Source organism: Alexandromys fortis, unplaced genomic scaffold, assembly GCF_014885135.2.
Source record: "Alexandromys fortis isolate MF-2015 unplaced genomic scaffold, M_Fortis_MF-2015_v1.1 scaffold_59, whole genome shotgun sequence".
NCBI classification, from domain to species: domain Eukaryota; kingdom Metazoa; phylum Chordata; class Mammalia; order Rodentia; family Cricetidae; genus Alexandromys; species Alexandromys fortis.
The window spans coordinates 3,312,862-3,334,156 of NW_026067943.1; the positions used below are offsets into that span (position 1 = coordinate 3,312,862).

General features: G+C 42.4%; 1 protein-coding gene across 9 annotated transcripts in view; it reads left to right on the forward strand.

Moving 5' to 3' along the window:
• Positions 1 to 21,295, forward strand: part of Fancd2 (FA complementation group D2) — an 85,895-nt gene that overhangs the window by 52,479 nt on the left and 12,121 nt on the right. For all 9 annotated transcript variants that reach the window (XM_050148420.1, XM_050148419.1, XM_050148418.1 and 6 more), the window contains 12 exons: positions 408 to 520; positions 3,972 to 4,115; positions 5,463 to 5,579; positions 6,987 to 7,115; positions 7,743 to 7,861; positions 10,906 to 11,016; positions 12,679 to 12,809; positions 16,044 to 16,137; positions 18,102 to 18,224; positions 19,650 to 19,743; positions 20,262 to 20,333; positions 21,004 to 21,042. In XM_050148420.1, coding sequence (XP_050004377.1) covers positions 408 to 520; positions 3,972 to 4,115; positions 5,463 to 5,579; positions 6,987 to 7,115; positions 7,743 to 7,861; positions 10,906 to 11,016; positions 12,679 to 12,809; positions 16,044 to 16,137; positions 18,102 to 18,224; positions 19,650 to 19,743; positions 20,262 to 20,333; positions 21,004 to 21,042 — 1,286 coding nt within the window. The remainder of the gene's footprint in view (positions 1 to 407; positions 521 to 3,971; positions 4,116 to 5,462; positions 5,580 to 6,986; positions 7,116 to 7,742; positions 7,862 to 10,905; positions 11,017 to 12,678; positions 12,810 to 16,043; positions 16,138 to 18,101; positions 18,225 to 19,649; positions 19,744 to 20,261; positions 20,334 to 21,003; positions 21,043 to 21,295) is intronic.

The window sequence follows — 21,295 nt, forward strand, 5'->3', positions numbered from 1 at the left end:
GGACAATGAGGACTACTGAGAACTCAAGAACAATGGCACTGGGTTTTGATCCTACTGCACGTACTGGCTTTGTGGGAGCCTAGGCAGTTTGGATGCTCACCTTACTAGACCTGGATGGAGGTGGGAGGTCCTTGGACTTCCCACAGGGCAGGGAACCCTGATTGCACTTTGGGCTGACGAGGGAGGGGGACTTGATTGGGGGAGAGGGAGGGAAATGGGAGGCGGTGGCAAGGAAGAGACAGAAATCTTTAATAAATAAATTTTAAAAAAATCGTGCCACCAAGCCTTGGTTTAGGACGTGTGTGATGTTGTGTAGCTGAATATAAAATTCCCTCCTCCCTTCCTGCGGAGTTCTGCTGTCAGATGTGCTTGCTGATTATGTGTCGTGTTTCTCTTTCTCAATGTAGGGGCAAGGAAACAAAAAGCTGATAGCAGCAAAGCATCCTCCACTGAAGCCCTTCTAACAGAAGACACTTCAGAATGTGACACCGTGCCAACTGGGAGAAGCCAAGTAGACAAGGTGTGGGAATGTGTGACAGAGGTCTGCGCCTGCCCAGTGAGAGGAAGGCTGGCCTTACTCTGTGTTTGCTTCAGAGGGAAGAAATGGAGAGAGGCAAATGAAGTCTCCTGGGCCTTGGATTGACCCCTGACTAGCAGAGTTCATACTGTTCTCTAAATTCCTGGTTGTTGTTTTTGACTGGAAACCATGTACAGTCCTTTGGGAAGAGACAATCTCTTCCCAATCAGTTGGCAGATTGCTCAGATCAAATTGGCCTGCAGCCATGTCTGTGAGAGATCGTCTTGTTGATAGTTGATGTGAGAGTCCATCATGGGTGGCATACTCAGGCAGGTAGGCCGGGTTGTTTAAGAAAGCTAGCTGAGCATGAACAGGAAGCAAGCTAGAGAACAAGCCAGCCAGCAGCACTCCTCCATGGTTTCTGTGTCAGTTCTCAGTGATGGAGTATGACCTGGAAGGGTAAGTCCCAGTTCCTTTGGGTCAGAGTGTTTTATGATAGCCACAGAAGTCAAAGTAGAACAGTCCTTAGTGTGCTGCACAGATGGCTGCTTTTTCTAATTACCTTCGCATATTTTACGCCTGTGTTTTGCTCCACTATGATACTTTGAGTTCTGTTTTATAGTGGTTATTACATTGTATCTTAGAATATATCACCCTGTGCCTTGGGGTTTTCAGACAGAGTCTCACTAGGTACCCAAGGCTAATTTCAAACTTATGATCCTTCTGCCTTAGTGTCCTGCGTGTTGGGATTGCAACATGACATTTTTATATATACTTCTTTTGGCCTTTCTCCTTTTTAACCACTTCTCCTTTTGACCCCAGAGCATAAACTTAGTGACCTGAATTGTTGGACACCATTCTGTTGACTGAGTTTTTCTGTCCCGCCCAGTCCTGCAGCCGTTAAGTCCCAAAGAATCACACAAAGTTCTACATTAGTTATAAACCATTTGGCCCTTTAGCTCAGACTTACTTATTTACTAATTCTTATAACTTACATTAGCCTGTAATTCTTGTCTGTGTTAGCTACATGACTCAGACCCTTATTCAGCGAGGCAATCCCATCTTGCTTCTTCTGTGGCTGGGTCACAACTGCAGAATCAGCTTTCCTCTTCCTAGAATTTTCCTGTTCTCTTCGCCCCACCTCTACTTTCTGTCTGGTTGTCCTGCCTAAAATTCCTGCCTGTCTACTGGCCAATCAGTGTTTTATTAAAATACAATTGACAGGGTACAAACCATTGTCCCACAGCACTGGATGTGGTGCTACATGCCTATAATCTCAGCATTTGGGAGTCTATGGCAGGAAGATGATCATACATTTGAGGCCATCTGAGCTACATGCAAGACTTTGTCTCACAAAACCCAAAACAGAATATAGTTAGCAAGATGGCTCAAATGGAGTGGGCAGTGGTGGCGCACACCTTTAATCCCAGCACTCGGGAGGCAGGCAGATCTCTGAGTTCGAGGCTAACCTGGTCTACAAGAGCTAGTTCCATGACAGCTAAAGCTGTTACATAGAGAAACCCTGTCTTGAAAAACCAGGGGGGAGGGCGGTGGTGGCGCACTCCTTTAATCCCAGTACTCGGGAGGCAGAGGCAAATCTTTGTGAGTTCGAGGCCAGCTTGGTCTATAAGAGCTAGTTCCAGGACAGGCTTCAAAGCTACAGAGAAACCTTGTCTCGAAAAAAAAAAAAAAAAAAAGGAAAGAAAAACCAGGGGGAAATGGCTCAAATGATAAAGATATCTGCTGTCACACCTGATGACCTAAATTCAACCTCCAGAGTTCACATGGTGGAAGGAGAGAACCGATTCCCTCAAATTGTTCTTTGACCTCCACATGTATGTGGCATGCGTACAAAAACAGAGAATAAAATGACATAATAAAAAAATTAAAGCCACAAAAGGCATAATAAATGACTAAATAACTGTGAATGTTTAATATGGTTTTGAATGCTTAATATGGTTTGTGGTAGTAGGTGAGGAGTAGTCCTCTGTCTCCTCTGTGGCGTTCACCGGGTCAGCGCCATGTATTTGAGAAGTTCCCTGGACACGTGGATGTCGTTTGTTTTATAACTACCATTTGTTTAATTTATTATGTTTAACTTATCATCTCCTAAAGCCCAAGGTTTATGTCAATATCTATATTTAATTCATTAGGTAGTTTATATCCAGAGAGGATAAGTGAAAGGCTTGCTCAAAGACATACAATATGCACTTGAGCTAAAGTTTGAAACTAGATCATTCTAGCCTTTAAGCTTACAACTTTTAGTTTTTCTGACAAGGTTTCTTCATATAACAGATCTGGCTGTCCTGGACCTCACTCTGTAGACCAGGTTGGCCTCGATCTCACAGAGATCTGCCTCCTGAGTGGTGGTATTAAAGATGTGCGCCACCACCCAGTGCTTGCAACATTCTGTACCGTTCCATGTACTTTGATTACCTAGTAGTTCATCCTTAGATAGAAGCAACCAAAGGTGTTGTTGGCTTATATTGGTATACTATATCAAGTGCTGTGGCTTAGGGGATATTTAATTTGGTGAAAGGAATGTGATGATGTAAGGAAATTAGAACTTTTTACCAAACATGAACGTGTATTGTATAGCTGGAAGCTTTTCTCTGTTCCGCTCTGTCCTGTTGTACTAGTTACTCTCCCACCTGCTGGTCCCCACTACTGCTTATAAAATAATCACTTTGATTCTTAATATTAATTATAAGTTTTTGGCCGATGGCTCAGGCTTATTACTCAGTAGCTCTTACAACTTAAATTAACCCATTTTTTTTAATCTGTGCTGTACCACATGGTTCATGACTTGTTACCTCACATCCTGCTTCTCTGATAACTTTTGGCATCTCCCCAACTCTGCCTTCTTTCTCTCTGTATTTAGTTTCGCTTTCCCATCTAGCTATAGTCTGCCCTGCCATAGGCCAATGTAGCTTTGTTCATCAACCAAAAAAAGCAACACATATTCACAGCATACAGGATGGCATCCCACATCAGTATTGGACTTTAGTGTGTTATTTAAAATTAAATTTGCCTGGGTGGTGGTGATGCACACCTTTAATTCCAGCACTCAAGAGGTAGAGGCAGGCAGATCTCTGTGAGTTGGAGGCCAGCCTGGTCTACAAGAGCTAGTTCCAGGATAGGCACCAAAGCAAGAAAGAGAAACTCTGTTTCAAAAAACCCAAATAAATAAATAAGTTTGGGTGGGGTGGTAGTGGTGGCAATCATTCGATGGTTAAAAGTACTTACTGCTCTTCCAGACAGTTTATAGCACTTAATTTTAGTAACTCACAACCACCTGTAACTCCAGCTAGAGTGGAATCAATGCTTCTGCATGCACATGTTTATTACCCACCCACCCTCACACAATTTTAAAATAAAATTAGATTAAAATACTTATTTAATTAGGTTAATAGCTGAGACTTTAGTTCTTTTGTTTGTTCCACCTTTTCCTCAGGAGTCCACAGCAAAGGAAGGAAAGACATTTGTGTCGCTGCAGAATTACCGTGCTTTTTTCCGAGAGCTGGACATTGAAGTCTTCTCTATTCTGCATTCTGGACTTGTGACCAAGTTCATCTTAGACACTGAAATGCACACTGAAGTAAGTGACAATCTAGAATCCCAGAACCTAACCTTCTACCAAGTCCCCCAGGTCCGTTTCTATTTCAAGAACACTGAGATATTTAAAGTAGTTGGTCAGGTGTCATGGCACACGACTTTAACCCCAGCACTTGGGAGGAAGAGGCAGATACAAGGGCAGCATGGTCTACATAGTGAGTTCCAGGACAGCCAGGACTAACATAGAGACACTCTGTGTCAACAAAACAACAAAAGATAAGTTGGAATCTGGGAATACAGTTGAGTGGCAGAGTCCTTCCTAGCAGTGTGAGGCCCGCTGTAAGAGGGATGACAGATGAGAGCAAAGGGGAAGACAGACAAGGAAAGGCTGCTCTCTGGCTTCAGAAGCCTCAGTGTGAATTCAGTGGTCACTGCACCAGTCCTTGTCACACAGCTTGCTCGCAAGTCACAGGTTTTCTCAGTGTGTTAGAGGTTGTGTGAGCCTTTCCAACAGGTTATCAATTAGAAGCACTAAGTGTACTTTAATAGGAGTGCTGTTGGGGCTTAAAGAAGTCTGTGTTGTTTTTCTGTTTTCATGACATTTGTTCAGCATCAAGTAGATACTTCTAGAGGCTGTTTTTATGTTGACTGCTGACCTAGATACACTGGCAGTGCAGTAGCCCATAGCATGCTGCAGGTATGGCTTGCCTTCAGTCCGTGAAGTGTAGTGGAGGATGTAGACCTGACTGCTTCACGCTGTGTTCATATCCGGACGTCAATAAGAGAGTGTTCTAATAACGTTGAGAATAGAGATTATTTTCACAGAGAAGGTAACTTTTGATAAGGATATTCCTAGAGAATGGAATTTCTCCAGACTAAAATATTTAAAATAGTATGGATTTTTACCTAATAGTTGTAAAACTATAGGCACTTTCAAAGTAGAGTCAGTAGTGTGTGTCTGTTTGTATGTGTGTGTGTGCATTTTGTTGTGTTTTTTACATTTTTCTTCATCAGTCTGCTCACAGAAGATTCTCCATAAATGTGTACTGAATGCACATTTCACCGTTCCGTGTCTTGCCATGTACTTACAGAATGACTCACCACAGTGAATAGTAGTGAACAGGTGGAAGGAAACATGGCCACTGGGGAGTCTGGGGAGATGACTGAGTGGGTCGAGTACTTGCCTATGTCCTGGGATCTGAGCTCTAGTCCTTGTGCTTGTGTGGCAAGTGCTTTGTCCCCTGGGACTTCTGTCTAGCCCCCTATTTCTTTTCTATTTAAATTAAAAGTCAAACTCAGTTCCTCACCCAATGGGGAGGATGAGCATGAAATATACCAAAAGCATTGTGACTAGGACATGATTGAAGTTAGTTTTCATCTTCTGCTACAGGCGACAGAAGTTGTACAGCTCGGGCCTGCAGAGCTGCTTTTCTTGCTGGAAGATCTTTCCCAGAAGTTAGAGAATATACTGACACCTTCTTTTGCCAAGAGAATGTGCTTCCTCAAGGTTAGTAGAGACACAAGTATAGGACTGGGCTTAGAAAACTTGGAAACAAGCAGGTATTAGTGGTGAGTATCCTGGTGTTGTGTTTAATTTCCTAGGTAACATGATGGCATTCCTATTACCAGTTCATAGTTGCCTTGTCCTGTACAGGCTGGGCTGTAGTGTAGCATAATACACTTAAAGGCCGAGGCTGGATTCTTCACACCGTGTGTGTGTGTGTGTGTGTGTGTGTGTGTGTGTATTTTTGAAATAGAAGATTGAAAAGACTCCCTAGACATGGGTTTATTTCTTTTTTTTTCTTAAATATTTATTTATTTAGCACGTATACAATATTCTGTCTGTGTGTGCCTGCAGGTCAGAAGAGGGCACCAGACCCCATTACAGATGATTGTGAGCCACCATGTGGTTGCTGGGAATTGAACTCAGGACCTTTGGAAGAGCAGGCAATGCTCTTAACCTCTGAGCCATCTCTCCAGCCCCCATGGGTTTATTTCTAAATGTCATAAACGTTTTAAATCCTAATCTCTCTCAGGTCTTCCCTTCTTTTCCTGCAGTTCTGAGGGTCAGACCCACAGCTTCACACTAGACTACCACTGAACTGTAACCCTCAGGTTTGATATTAATAGCCTCCCAAACTAAGCCTGTATGTAAAACTCAGTTTAGAACTTGGCTGCCTAGAGAGGCCAGAGCCTCAGGTGTGTATAAAAGGAACAAAAGCACCTAGCATATGGGGACGTTCTTGGGTGGTGCAGATGGTAAAATATGTGTGTGTTTGTCCTGTATGTGTGAGCTCAAACTCATTAGTTGTGATGTTCCTTTGAGTCAGTCTATAGTCCTATAGCCCAAGACTGGATGAATTCACTATGAAGCTGAGAATTGCCTTGAAGTCCTGATCTTCCTGCCTTCATCTCCCTCCTGAGATTAAAGGCATATGTCACCATGCCTAGAAAGTCTATACTTTTCCAAAAGATACTTATTTTTATTTTATGTGTATGAATATTTTCCCTGTGTTTTCCACGTGCTTATTGCAGAGGTCAGAAGAAGGAGTCTGGTCCTCCTGGAACTAGAGTTTCAGTCAGTTGTGAGCCATCCTATGGGTGCTAGGAAACAAACCAGAATCCCTTCAAGAGCAACAAGTGCTCTTAACTTCTGAGTCATCACTCCAGCCCCATGTCTGCACTTTTTAATCAAACCCTGTTCTATCTCTACAAAATTCATTCTCTCAGATATTTAAAACTAAGGGAAACTTTTTTCTTTTGCTATCATTTTTATCTCTTTGTTATAATATTATCTTAGGCAATTAAATTACCTTTTCTATCTATTCCTATCTGGAACACTTTTATAAAGGTTAATTTTAAAGAATTTAAAATTTTTCCATTTTTCCATTTATAACTCTGAGATTTATTGTAGAATAAAGGAAGCCGGAATATTGGATTCTCACATCTTCATCAGAGATCTGTCCAGGACATTGTTCATTGTGTTGTTCAACTGCTAACCCCAATGTGTAACCATCTGGAGAACATTCATAACTACTTCCAGGTTAGAAGACTGTCTTGTTATAAGACGGTAAACCATGTAAGCACAGGCAGGCAAGCTACTGTGTGTAGGCAGCTCTGGGAGGAGAAGCAGGAGGGAGGAGGTAAGAGGAAGAAAGAGTTACACCTTCTGAGTTAGCGGTCAGGAAAGCAGGCCGACTCAGCAGTAGAAGTCTGTGAACAGCTGCATAGATTGAACACAGTCTTCAGAGAGGGTGCAAGAATGTTCAGAGCGGCAGGACAAGCAGGCTTTGGAGCTTTTGAGAGAGAGGGAGGGAGAGGAAGGACAAGAAAAGAAAAATTTCCAGGTGGTGGTAGTGGCACATACCTATGATCCCAGCACTCAGGAGACAGAGGCAGGTGGATCTCTGTGAGTTCCAGGCAGAGTTTGAGGCCAGCCTGGTAATACAGAGTGAGTTCCAAGTTCCAAAACAGCTCCAAAGCTACATGGAGAAACCCTGTCTCATAAAACAAAAGAGTAAAAGAAAAGAAAAAAATAACTTACAGGCAGGCTTAACTTTGTGGGTCTGTAAGTAATTAATTGTGAAGAGTTCCTTTTTAACTGAGGAATGCTGAAGAGGAATGAGAACAATTACGGGAGGATCTGGACTGAAATCTCTTTACTTTTTAGAGCTTAAGTGCCGAAAATCTCAGTGTAGACGACAAGCCAGGAGTGAAAGCCCAGGAGCACCTCACCATGTCTTCCTGCTACCAGAAACTGCTGCAGATCTTTCATACGTTCTTTGCGTGGTGAGTATGGGTAGGAAATGTTGCGGAGGGAAATGAGTATGTACTTGTTTCACTTGTGATTATTCCCTGAGAGAAGGGAGTTACATCCCCACCCTTGCTCAGGCCTTTAAAGAAATAATGAATGGTATTTTATTTTTTACATTTTAAAAGGTATGTGTATGTATGTTTGTGCCCTCAAAGGCCAGAAGTAGATATGGGTTCTCCTTGAACTGGAGTCGCATGTAGTTGTGAGCCACCTGATATAGGTACTGGAAACCAAATTCAGACTGTCTACAAGAGCAGTACATACTCTTAACTACTGAGCCATCTCTCCCTGCTTCTTTTTAAAATAAGGACAGAAATATATTATAACACGATGTGTTTTAAATTTTATATGTGTGCACTAATGTGTTCTTCTACCCAGTGGGTCCAAGGGGTCAAAATCAGATTGTGTCAGGCTTGGCATCAAGGGCCTTTACCTGGTAAGCATCCCACTGGCCCCAGGAGTTGGTTTTTAGAGAGAGTTGAAGGCATAGCATGGGTGAAAGTAGAGATAAGGGCATGTCCCTAAATACTTCTGTTCTTTAAGTCATCTGTCCTCTTTGAACAGGTTTTCTGGAGAATTTTACCCAAGCTTAAATTTATGATAAATGTTAGCTTCCAAGCCATTGGCAAAATTCTGTCCAACTGCCTACTCAACACCAACTGGGATGTGTCATTGACACCTCAAACTCATCACATCCGGATCCGAGCACAGTATCACTGTTCCTCCCGCTTCGCCTTACTTGGAAATGGCATCATCAGTTTTTTGTGCCAAACCCCAGGAGTTATTCTTAAGCCTCCTAATTTCTACTCCTTCCCACATGTGATCCCAAATTCTGTTGATTGCATCATCTAGACATCTCCTTCTGCTTTCAGCCTTCCATCATGTCTGACTATTTTCACAGTTGGTCTTTCCATCCATCTCCAGATGTCCTCTCTTGGTCCATTCTCCACTGAAGAGTCACGGCTGTCTTCCCAGCACAAATCTGACCTTGTCCCAGTTGTGCTCGCTGGTGGTTGTTAGTCTTTCCTGACTTTGACCTGACTTTTCCCACCTCCCGTTGTCTGACTTCTGCTCTTGCACCCATTGTCTCATGTCTGCCTGCGGTAGACTGAGTTCTTTCAGCACCCTGCTGGGCTCACCTAAGCTCTTCCGCCTTTGTCTCTGGTCTTTCAGGCTTTACATTGATATCTGACTTGAGTTTTTATTATTAAGGCCAATTAGAATTTGTGCTACGTTCATTAGTAAGGAAATTGTGCATACACATGCATATACACACACACAAAAACATGCTTACACACAGAAAATGTATGAAAGGAAAAGGAAGGTTTGCTAGAGAAGGCATAGGGTTCCGACTATGCAGATTCTTGAAAGTTGGGCAGAAGATTTTAACTTTAAGATTACTTTTGTTTTGTTTTAGTTTTTAGTGTTTTGTGTATGCACAGCTGCATATGTGTAAGTGCCTTAGTGTCTGTCTGTGTACAATGAGTATGCAGGAGCCAAGGAAGTTGAAAGAGAGCTCCGAAACTGGAGGCCCATGTGACCATGAGCCACCTTGTGCCGGGAATGCAGCCCAGGTCCTCTGAAAGAGCAGCTGGGCTCTTGACCACTGAGCCATCTCTACAGCTTTTAACTATTTTTTAGGAAAGCAATTTTGGCATCATAGTCATGATAATAATGAAAATTTCTTTTGAGGAAAATCTTTTTGGCAGAAGTCTGACTGATAGTTTGGGAAAGGAAAGGAACAAACAGGGCTGGAGAGATGGCTCAGTGGTTAAGAGCACTGGCTGCTCTTCCCAAAAACCTGAGTTCAATTCCCAGCAACCACATGCTGGCTCACAACCATCTGTAATGAGATCTGGCGCCCTCCTCTGGCATGTGGGCATACATAGAGGCAGAATGTTATATACCTAATAAATAAATCTTTTTTTTTTTTAATGTCTTCTTGCAGAGGACCACATTTAAAAAAAAGGAAAGGAACAAATAAAAGCAAATCAAAATTATCGTATGCTCTGAAGATATAATGATAAGGGATATAATTAATCTTGGTTAGAAAGGAAACGTAAGGTAATTCTGAGGTAGAATCCTCAAGAGTTGACTTACTAATGCCAAGAGGAGATACAGCCTTTCTTTATTGGATCCTATGAGGCTTGACGCTGAGTTAGTAATTTGACAAAGTTAGCACTGCATTTTAGAGAAGACTGAGATGCACAGACACAAAAAAGCTCTATTGCCCTCTCAAAATAAACCTGGAGCATTGTTAGATCCATAAGAAAGTGCAATTTGGGGTTTACTTCAAGTCCTTTGTGTGTGTGTTTTAATTTTTTATGTATGCAATGTTCTGTCTGTATGCCTGCAGTCCAGATCTCATTGCGGATGGTTGTGAGCCACCATATGGGTGCTGGGAATTGAACTCAGGTTTTTGGGAAGAGCAGCCAGTGTGCTCTTAATCTCTGAGCCATTTCTCCAGCACTGTGTTTTGGTTTTTGGTTGGTTGGTTTTTTTTGGGTTTTTTTGTTTTGTTTTGTTTTTTCTTTTTGTTTTGTTGGTTTTTTTCTTTTTGTTTTTCTGGAGATAGGGTTTCTCTATGTATCTGTTTCTGGCTGTCCTGGAATTCTCTCTGTAGACAAGATTGGCCTCAAATTCAGAGATTTGCCTGCCTCTGCCTTCTAAGTGCCGGGACTAAAGGTGTGCACTACTACTACCTGGCTTACACTTCCTTTTGCTCTTGCTGTTTTAAGACAGAATCATATTAATGCCTCAGACTAGCCTGGAACTCATACTAGGAAGCTGCATCTAGCTACACAATAGTCCTTCTACCTCAGTCTTCCAAGTACAGGCATTACTGACAGATGCTACTACACCGACCTACACTTCAGTTCCTAGTCTGATGCTTAGATCTGTGACTGTATTTCATGCTTAAGATCTTGAAACTATTGAATCATTGACCTAGGTAGAGGGCTGGGACTCTCAGGTACTACCCAAGTAAAAAGCTGAACCACTTTTTCTGACTTGACTTTAGGAAAGGATTTACTCACCACTCAAACCATCATCTCCTGCACTCAGCCCTGGAGGTCCTCACAAGCCGGCTAAAGCAGACGGAACAGAAGCAACCTTTGGAGGAGCTTGTCAGGTGGGTCAGACTGCATGCTGGTATATTGGCAGAACTTTTTTTGGAAAATATTCACTGTTAGAGTTGTGAACAAAATCTATACTTGTTTATCACTTTCCCTTAACATATTTGTTTTTTCATGTTTTAAAGATTTATTATTTTTTTTGAGACTAGGTCTCATTATATATCTTTGTTGACCTTGGAACTCATGTTGTAGGCTAGACTGTTCTCAAACTCCCAGAGATCCACCTACCTGCCTCCTGAGTGTTGGAATTAATGGCATGCAACACCACACCCACCCTGTATAACTTAATTGTTTGTGTTGTGTGTGTGTGTGTGTGTGTGTGTGTCTGTCTGTCTGTCTGTCTGTCTGTTTGTCTGTATCCTCTGTAAGAGCAGTAAGTGGTCTTAACTGCCTAGCCAACTCTCCAGCCTCTTGTTTTTGATTTTTTTTTTTGGTTTTTCGAGACAGAGTTTCTCTGTAGCTTTGGAGCCTGTTCTGGAATTAGCTCTTGTAGACCAGCCTGGCCTCAAACTCACAGAGATCCACCTGCTTCTGCCTCCTGAATGCTGGGATTAAAGGTGTGCGCCACCACCGCCCAGCTTTTCTTTTGAATTTTTTTGAAGCAGGGTCATACTGTGTATCCTAGGCTGGCCTCAAATTCACCATTCTCCTGTCTTAGTCTCCTAGCTGTTGGGATTGCAGGCACGTGCCACTACTCCCTACTCTTAGCCAACTCTGGATTATCTAAGAACCTACTTTGTCTTCTAGAGTTTAGGGCATGTAGGGAACAACTAGTTGACACTAATTGCCAGTCCTGTCCTGTCCTGTAGTCCCCCATCACATTGTTGTGATTCAGGGTCAGCCCAGTCTTCATGAGATCTTCCTCACCACCCATAACATCCAAAAATAGCAAATAATTTATGCAGGGTTTCTTGTGGTATTCTGATGCTTGGGCTTCTCAGTGTACATGACCTCCTTAAGCCAAAATTTTGTCCACATAGCTTTTTTCTGTCCAGCTTTCTCTGTAAAAGATATGTTTCTGGGGCTGGAGAGATGGCTCAGAGGTTAAGAGCATTGCCTGCTCTTCCAAAGGTCCTGAGTTCAATTCCCAGCAACCACATGGTGGCTCATGACCATCTGTAATACCTTCTTCTGGCCTGCAGGCATACACACAGACAGAATATTGTATACATAATAAATAAATATTTAAAAAAAAAGATATGTTTCTGTTAGATTCTTGAATGAAGCACAGTACTACGCTAACTGATGCCACATGTCTTTTAATCACCACACTCAAGAGGCAGAGACAGGTTGATCTTTATAAGTTTGAGGCTAGTTTGGTCTACAAAGTGAGTTCCAGATCAGTCAGTGTTACATAGTGAGACCCTGTCTTTAAGGGGAAAAAAAAAAAAGAAGGTACTAGAGCACCTGAAAGTGAGGTGAATTGTTCGTAATTATTTACATTTTCGTGGGAGGGGAGCGTTGAGAACAGTTTAGAGGGGTTGGCTTTCCCTTTCTGCCATTTAGTTTTCTGGGATTCAACTCAGGCTAGCCAGTGTGTCAGCAGGCCTTTACCTGATGACTGTAAACTACTTGGAGAAGACTCGGGCGACTGGAGTGCATGTAGAAACATCTTTAATGCATGTGATGTGATGCCTGTGTCTGTTGTTTCTTTACAGCCAGAGCTTCAGTTACTTGCAAAATTTCCACCACTACATTCCCAGTTTCCAGTGTGGTCTTTATCTTCTCAGACTTTTGATGGCTCTTCTGGAGAAATCTGCAGTACCTACCCAGAAGAAAGAAAAACTTGGTGATGGTCCCAGATCCCTTTTTTGAGAAGGGGGGTTAATATCTTACACTTTTTTGAGAATAGGGTTAATATCTTACACTTGTAATTTGGTGTTTCCTAGAACTTTGAGTATTTATTACATGAAAATCCCACAAAATCATGGACATGCCCTCTTGCTTCACCAAAGAGACCATTTTCTCAGAAAGGACTATGTCACTGCTTACTGTAACTTTGGTTACATTAATTGATTAATGGTGTAGGAGACCCTTCTGTATTTGTGTTGCTTTCACTGGTTATTAAAGAAACTGCCTTGGCCTAGTTGATAGGGTGGAACTCAGGTAGGCGGGGAAGACAGAACAGAATTCTGTGAGGAAGAAAGCAGAGACAGACAAATGCCATGGTTCTCCTGGGATGCTGGTTAGACTCATGTGGGTAAGCCACAGTCAAGTGGCGATACACATTAATGGAGATGGGTTAAACTAATATGTGAGAGTTAGCCAATAAGAGGCTAAAGATAATGGGCCAGGCAGTGTTTTAATTAATACAATTTCTGTGTAGTTAATTTAGGGGTTAAGCTAGTTGGGCAGCAGGACACAGCCCGCCTCTCAACCTACAACAGATTAGTTTCTTTTTTTAATTAATTAGATTTTTTTCGCAATAAGATATTTATTTTGTTTTTATTTTATGAGTGTTTCACCTTCATGTATATCATATATTATTGAAGAATAGAAGTGGGCTTTGGCTCCCCTATAACTGGAGTTACAGAGAGTTGTGACCTGCCTAGTGGGTGCTGGGAAACCAGCCCAGGTCCTCTGGAAGACCAGCAAGTACTCTTAACCACTGAGCCATCTCTCCAGCCCCAAATTTTCTTTTTTTGTACTTGAAATTAAACCCAGTGCTAACCTGTGAGCTTCACATGCCATCCTTGATCATTTACTATCTTTGTTTGTCTTTAGCCCTTTTTCTCAGTCCTTGATTACTTTATCTTTAGATTTTCTTTTCTTTCTTTTTTTTTTTTCTTTCTTTTGTTTGTATCTTTTCAAATCAGGGTTTCTCCAGATAGCCCTGACTGTCCTGGAACTCAGAGATCTGTCTGCTTCTGCCCTCTGAGTACTAGCATTAAAGGTGTGAGCCACCACTTCCTGGCTGACCTTTTTTTTTTTTTTTTATGTATGCAATTTTCTACCTGCAGGCACTAGATCTCATTACAGATGGTTGTGAGCCACCATGTGGTTGCTGGGAATTGAACTCAAGACCTCTGGAAGAGCAGCCAATGCTCTTAACCTCTAGGCTTTTTTTTTTTTTTTTAAAGACAAGGTTCAGGCTAACATGGAACTTTATATAGATCAGGCTAAGCTTGGACTTGTAGCAATCCCCCCTTCTTCTTACTCCCAAGTACTAGAATTATAGACATGTGCCACCATACCCTGCATAAATCGTAATAATCTGCTTCCTTCTTCTTATAGATACTTACATACTTTTTATTGCTATGATAAGACACTGAGACCAAGGCAACTTATACAAGAGTTTATTGGGCTTACACTTTCAGAGGGTTGGAGTCTATGACCATCATAGTGAGAATCATGGCAGTTGGTACTGAGAGCTCACATCTTGATCCATAAAGAGGACACAGAGAGAGCTAACTGGGAATGGCTTGGGCTTTTGAAACCTCAGTGCCCACCACCAATGACACACCTCTTCCAATACACCTTCTAATCCTCAAACAGTTCCACCAGCTGAGAACCGAGTATTTAAACATAAAACCTATGGGGCCATTCTCATTCAAACCACCACATCTTTTTATTATTTTAGTCACATGATAGATAGGTGCATAGGTATGTACAGACATCACAAAGTGAATAGAGATGAAAGGAAATCACAACCAACATCAAGGAAATAAGTACTGGCCACATCCCTGACCCTTTTTTTGCTTTGTTTTGTTTCTCTGTATAGTGCCATCTATTCTGGAACCCACTTTGTAGACCAGGCTGCCCTCAGACTCAGAGATCTGCCTGCCTCTGCCTCTGGAGTTCTGGGATTAAAGGTGTGCCCTACCACTGCCCAGCCGCCTGTCTTTTTTTAAAGCATGTGTTCATTATGGCATTTTCATGCTGTTTTTTAATCATCTACTGACTTTTTTTCCCTTTCTCTCCCCCTTTTTCCCTTTCCCTTCTCTCCGTCTCTGAGGAGATCTTACTGTGTAGCCAAGTTGTCTTTGAACTCCAGATCCTCCTGTGCTGGCCTCCCCAGTTCGGGGGAGTACAAGTGTGTGTCACCATGCCTCCCTAGGGGCCAGAATTTAGGACCTTCTCTTTAAGTATCCTTTGTCATAGTTATTGGAATGCAAAGCACTAATTGTATGTCCCAGTTTGGGCACAATAGAAAGCAAGATTAAAATATGAAAGACATCTTTTTTCCTATATTAAGAGTAGGGTTTGATCTAAAACAGGTGGCCATGTTTTTGTGCTTTAGGACAGGGTCATTAAGTAGAGTATACTTAGTCTTAGACAAATGGTTTTATTTATGGCAGTTGGGTTAATAGAACAGGAACAAATTAGCTTTTTAAACATTGTTTTTTAGGCCAGGGCTGGTGCTATCTGCCTATAATTCCAGTACCCTGAAGGTTGAAGGAAAATTATGAGTTTGAGACTAGCCTACAGTATACAATGAGATTCTCATTTTTTTTTTTTTTTAAGCTCAGGAGGAGATGGTTGGCAGTATCTCCTCTGCAGCCCCAATAGTTTTCCCTCCTCAGTCTCACCAGTGCCTGGGATTATAGATGTGAACAATTAGACTCAACTAACAATTGTGTTTTTAAATGTAGGTTTTAAAAGAGTGAGGTCAGGACTGGAGAGTTGGTTCAGTGGTTAAGAGCACTTGTAGTGAGGCAGTGGTGGCACATACCTTTAATCCCAGCACTCGGGAGGCGGAAGCAGGAGGATCTCTGTGAGTTTGAGGCCAGCCTGGTCTACAGAGCGAGTTTTAGAACAGGAGAGGCACCAAAGCTACACACAGAAACAAAAAAGCACTTGTTCTTGCGAAAGACCTGGGTTCAATTCCCAATTCCCAGCGCTCACATGGAGTCTGCCACTTCCTCAGGCACCAGATATACATGTATGTACATGCAGGTGCACATGTAGGCACAGTACTCTTATGAATAAAATAAATCTAAAAAACATTTATTTTTTTTTTTAAAAAAAGGAATGAGGTCGATTTATCAAGAATGGAATGCTTTTTGTCTTGTTTTCCAAACAGCCTCCCTGGCCAAACAACTGCTCTGTCGTGCATGGCCTCATGGGGAAAGAGAGAAGAACACCAATTTTAATGATCACCTGCATGATTTGCTTTGGTAAGATATTTACTTTCTTCCAGGGAGCCAGATTGCATTTTCCATTTTACTGTTATTGGGATCCGTCATCTGGTTAGGGACTGAGTCATAACCTCTGTTAGGGGAACTTGAGAGCAAATGGTTTAGAATGAACATAATTTAGAGTTTGGATCTTAAGATGCTTTCCTTCTGCTGGCTGCTGTTAGCTAATTCCTTACAACAATCCAATTAGAGAGAATAGAGTAGTGTCCTTCCTTGTTGACAGTGAATCAGATACACTTATTGCCCATCGTGTCTAGTCATATCTGTTACTTCCAGGGTGTCTAGCTGAGGACAGGCTTGCACTTTGTTCTTTCTGCCTCTACCCCCTGAGTGCTGTAGTTCCAGTGTGCTCCGTCCAGCTGGCTCTTTGTGTTTCCATTTTTTAATTTATCATATAGGTGTTTTGCCTGCATGTCTTTGCACCATGTGTATGCACTGGCGTCAGAGGTGAGAGAAGGTCATCATATCCTAGAACTGGAGTGTCCTGTGTTTGTAAGCCACTAAGTGCCGAGAATTGGCCCTGAGTCCTACGGAAGAGCAGTAGTGTTCTTAACTGCTGAGCCACCTCTCCAGCCCTTAACTGTTTCTAATTGAAACTTAATTTAGCACTCGGGAGGCAAAGGCAGTCAAATCTCTTGAATTCAAGGCCAACCTGGTCTACGGAGCAAGTTCCAGGATGTCCAGGGCTATTACACAGAAAAACCCTATCTTGAAAAACAAAGTGTTACTTTGGGAGAGAAAGGGAAATTTATTTGAAAACTTAATACATGGTAGCTTCCCATGAAGTTTTTTGGTTTTTTTTTTTTTTTTTTTTTTTTTTTTTGCTTTAGAAAAGTTTATTATTGAGACTAGAGAGGTGGCTCAACAATTAAGAGCACTGACTACTCTTCCAGAAGACCTGGGTTAAATTTCCAGCACTCACATGAAATCTACAACTATCTGCAACTCCAGTTCCAAGGACTATGGCGCGCGCGCGCACACACACACACACACACACACACACACACACACACACACACACACGGGGCGGGGGAGCAAAACACCAATGCACATAAAATAAACCTTCAAAAGAAAGAAGAAAAAAGTTTATCAGTCATTTTGGTTTGATTTTTGTTTTTGAGACAGGGTTTCTCTGTAGCTTTGGAGCCTGTCCTGGAACTTACTTGGTAGACCAGACTGGCCTTGAGAACTCATGGAGATCCACCTATCTCTGCTCCCCGAGTGCTGGGATTAAAGGCATGCACCACCACTGCCCAGCTAAAACGTTTATTATTGTTGGTGATGTGTATTTACTAGCTCTTGTGTTCTAATGTGTTTAACAGTGCAGTACCTGAGTTCCTGTATCATGTATCATACCTTGAATTTCCTTTTCTCTTATGTGTGTGTGAGAGAGAGAGACAGGCAGACTGACAGACAGTAACAGAGAGAGACTGAGACTGGAGAGTTTCCCAGCTCACCTTGAACTCATTCTGTAACCAAAGCTGGCCTTGAACTTGGGATCCTCCTGCCTCTAACAGCCCAAGTGACTGAGAGTCCAGACCTATACCACCAGGCTCGACTCCATGTCTTGAACTTCTACAACTTTGGAAATTGACCACTCACCATCTGATCTGGTTCTAACAATAGGGTAATGCTGATTGCTTTTTGTTCTTTCCTTCATGGATTTCCGTAGAGTACGTATAGATACTGAATATAGTTGCAGGTGGTTACTGTGTTAGTCAGCTTTCCACCACTGACTATGTTTCTGAGAAAATGAGCGTCAAAGAGGGGAGATTTGTTTGGGTTCCTGATCATTTGCCTCCATTGTCTGTGCACCTGGTAAGGAGATGCAGGACCCAGGAAGGGAGCTAGTGTTAAAGCAAACGTTCTTACATAGTAGCTGGTAAGCAGGGCAGATAGTAATTCTATAATGTGTGTCCCTCCTCTTCTGACACTTTGCAAAGCATCTACCTGGAGCACACAGACAATGTTCTGAAGGCCATAGAGGAGATCGCTGGTGTTGGTGTCCCAGAGCTGGTCAATGCACCAAAAGATGGATCTTCCTCTACATTCCCTACGCTGACCAGGTAGGGGAGCTTTTGCTCCACTGTCCTCCATGTAATTCTCATCTAGAGGGTAAACTCACCTACTCCTTTGGCAGCAAAAGTCTTACTGTGAAGAGCCCGTGATCCAGGTGTATTCTTTATTTTTCCCATCACTGATAAAATATCTAACAGAAGCAATCTGAAAGGGGAAGGGCTTATTTTAGGTCACAGTCAGTCCATTGTGGCAGCTGAGTATGGTGTCGAGATATGCTCCATCACTTGCCACTTGGTGGCAAGAATGTGGGGATGCAACTTGTTCACATGACTAAACAGGAGCTAGAGTAAAGAGACCAGAATCAGGGTCAGGTGTTCCCTTCCAAAGCCTACCCACTCCACCGGCCAGGCCGACTTTGCAAAGGCTCTCTACATCCTTTAAAAGAGCGCTATTGGCCATGTTCAAATCATGAGCCTGTGGGGGTATTTCAGGTTTAAACCATTCACAGGGTGAGTAAAAAGGATCTCGTGGAGGAATGTAGTGTCACTACTTCAGGTTTCACAGATAAAGAACTATGGTTTGTGCTTTTATCCTTTAAACTTAAGACTCATGCTAAGGTTGTAGCCCACTGACAGTGCATACTTAGCATGTGGTAGGCCTGGGTTCATCCCCCAACACACTAAAATTAATAAAAATGAGACTTAAGACCATTTTCTAATACTTTAACCACCTTGAAAAACAGTTGATTATTGTACCTAATGGTTTTGTGTCTTATGGTACCAATGGTTACCTTGTACTTATAAAGTCATTCCAGTTTATCAGACATCTTCATCTTGTTTCCTGGGAGGTAGAAGTATCATTACCACTGTTTTACTTGAGGAAAATGAAGGTTAGAAAGACTTTCTTCCACTTAAAGTCAGTGAAGGGAACACAACCACAGCTTACATTTGGCTTCCCTGCTCTTTCACTGCTACTGCAGTGAAAAGAGGTATCAAAGTACCTTGACCTGTGTCAAGATATCACTTCTCCCAAGCTAACTCCATTGTCTCATAGGCCATTCGCTTTGGCTCCTCTCTGTGTGTTCTCTCTCTCTGGTGTCATCTATTCTAGGCTAGCCTCAAACTCCCGGTGTAGTTTAGGATGACCTTAAACCTTCAGTTCTGGTGCTTTCACTTCCTCCTTAGTGTTTTGATTGCAGGCGTGCACCACCATGCCCACCTGTGTGTGGCTGAATCCCCTACGGTAGGGTGGGTAAGCACAGCACTCTTATCTATTGAACTACGTCCCAGTCCCTAGGCTCATGTTTAATTCTTTCCATTCCCCTCTTTCAGTGGACCTTAGTGAAAAAGAAAACATTCGGAGACAGGGGAAATGACTGGTGCTCTCCTGACTTCTTCCCGCGGGCAGCTTCCTAGAAGCTTTTTGTAAACAGTGCATTGTGTGAGTGAATGTTCATGCCTCTCGCCCTGTAGGCACACCTTCGTCATTTTCTTCCGTGTGATGATGGCTGAACTCGAGAAGACAGTGAAAGGTCTTCAGGCTGGCACAGCAACAGATTCACAGCAGGTGCTTCAGGCATTGCTCTCAAAAAGAAATGACCGTTGGTTACCATGGGCATTGTTAGTTCTTTTATCTCTTGGGTATAGTTTCTCCTAAGCGGTTTCCTTTCAGTTACCAAGATCTAGGAGTTCTTTCAAACAGCTTCTGGTTTGATTTTTTTTCCTTCTAGTTGGAGGTGAGAATTGAGCTCCCCTTACTTTTTCTATTAGCCACTTTCCACATGGCTTAAAGAGCACCAAGCCTGTTTGAGATGCTATGGGTCTTGGCAGCCTTCCAGTCAGAGCTGAGTAGACAGGGACTACCCAAAGACTCAGAAGCCAGAGATGTGATGGCCAGCAGAAGCTTTTACCTACTTGACAGTAACTGATTTGCTGTGAGGTGCTCTGATGTCTTCACAGTATGTGTGAGCCTCTGATGAGTGAACTGGTGGCCACATCTCTGAAGAAGGGATAATGAACCAGCTGTGTTAGTGGGAAGGCAGAAGAAATATTTGGCTGTGACTGGGACCTGTTGTCTGTCTCCAGGTTCATGAAAAGAAGCTCCTGTATTGGAACATGGCTGTTCGAGACTTCAGTATCCTCATCAATTTGATGAAAGTATGGGGCCCTGACCTGCCTTCCCAGCCAACCCTGACTCGACAGCTCTGCTTTCCAGAATCACCTCCTTGCTGTTCTCCTCACCCTTCCATGACCCCCTACTCATTCTGGGCAACTCTTTCTTCTAGCCACTATGACTGTCCCCGTCCCTCTCCCCCCGTTTTTGTTTGTTTGGGTTTGATTTTTTTGTTTTGAGGTGTTTTGGGTTTTTTTTTTCCTATATAATAATATTTTATTACCTGTCATTGCCCCATTTTCTCCCCTCTTGCCTTAGGTCCTTTGATCTGACTACACTTCCAACTCTGATTGCCTTTATTGTTGTCAAACACAGTTTTCTCTACGACTGGATTATGCACAGGCTGCTCTATCAGCTCAAAATGTCATTCCCTCTTCTCTCCATCTTATAAACTCTTTCTTAAAGTTCCAGATCAAAGTGCCTCTAATGCTGTCTTTTCAACATCCTCAGTTTGAATCAATTCCTTGATCCCCTTTGCTCCTTTCTGGCTCTCTTGGATTTAAGTTATGAGAGTTTCTTGCTCTATAATTAACTTTCTGTTACACTGTTGGCATGCCTTCTTCATTTTACAACTATGATGTTCTAAGGGGGAAAAGGCTGGAATACTCAAAGGAGCCGACCTCAGTTTTGGATTCTTGTCTTTCTCCTGTCTAGGTATTCGACAGTTATCCTGTTCTGCACGTGTGTTTAAAGGTACGAGATTTCCTAGGCTTTGTTCAATGTATTCCTGTGGGTCATTTCAGAGGGACCTCAGCTGAAGAGAATTGCTTTATACCTCTTTTACATGCCAGAGTCTGTGCTAATAGGTTTTTCAAGGAAGACAATGGGTAATATTTTCTACAGTAGTTGGAGGCAATTTTCTTATGAGTTGGAGAATTTTTGGTTAAAATGTTAGAACTAGGTTGAAGGCCTACAGAGTAGCTGAATTTAAGAGCAGTGTTCATGG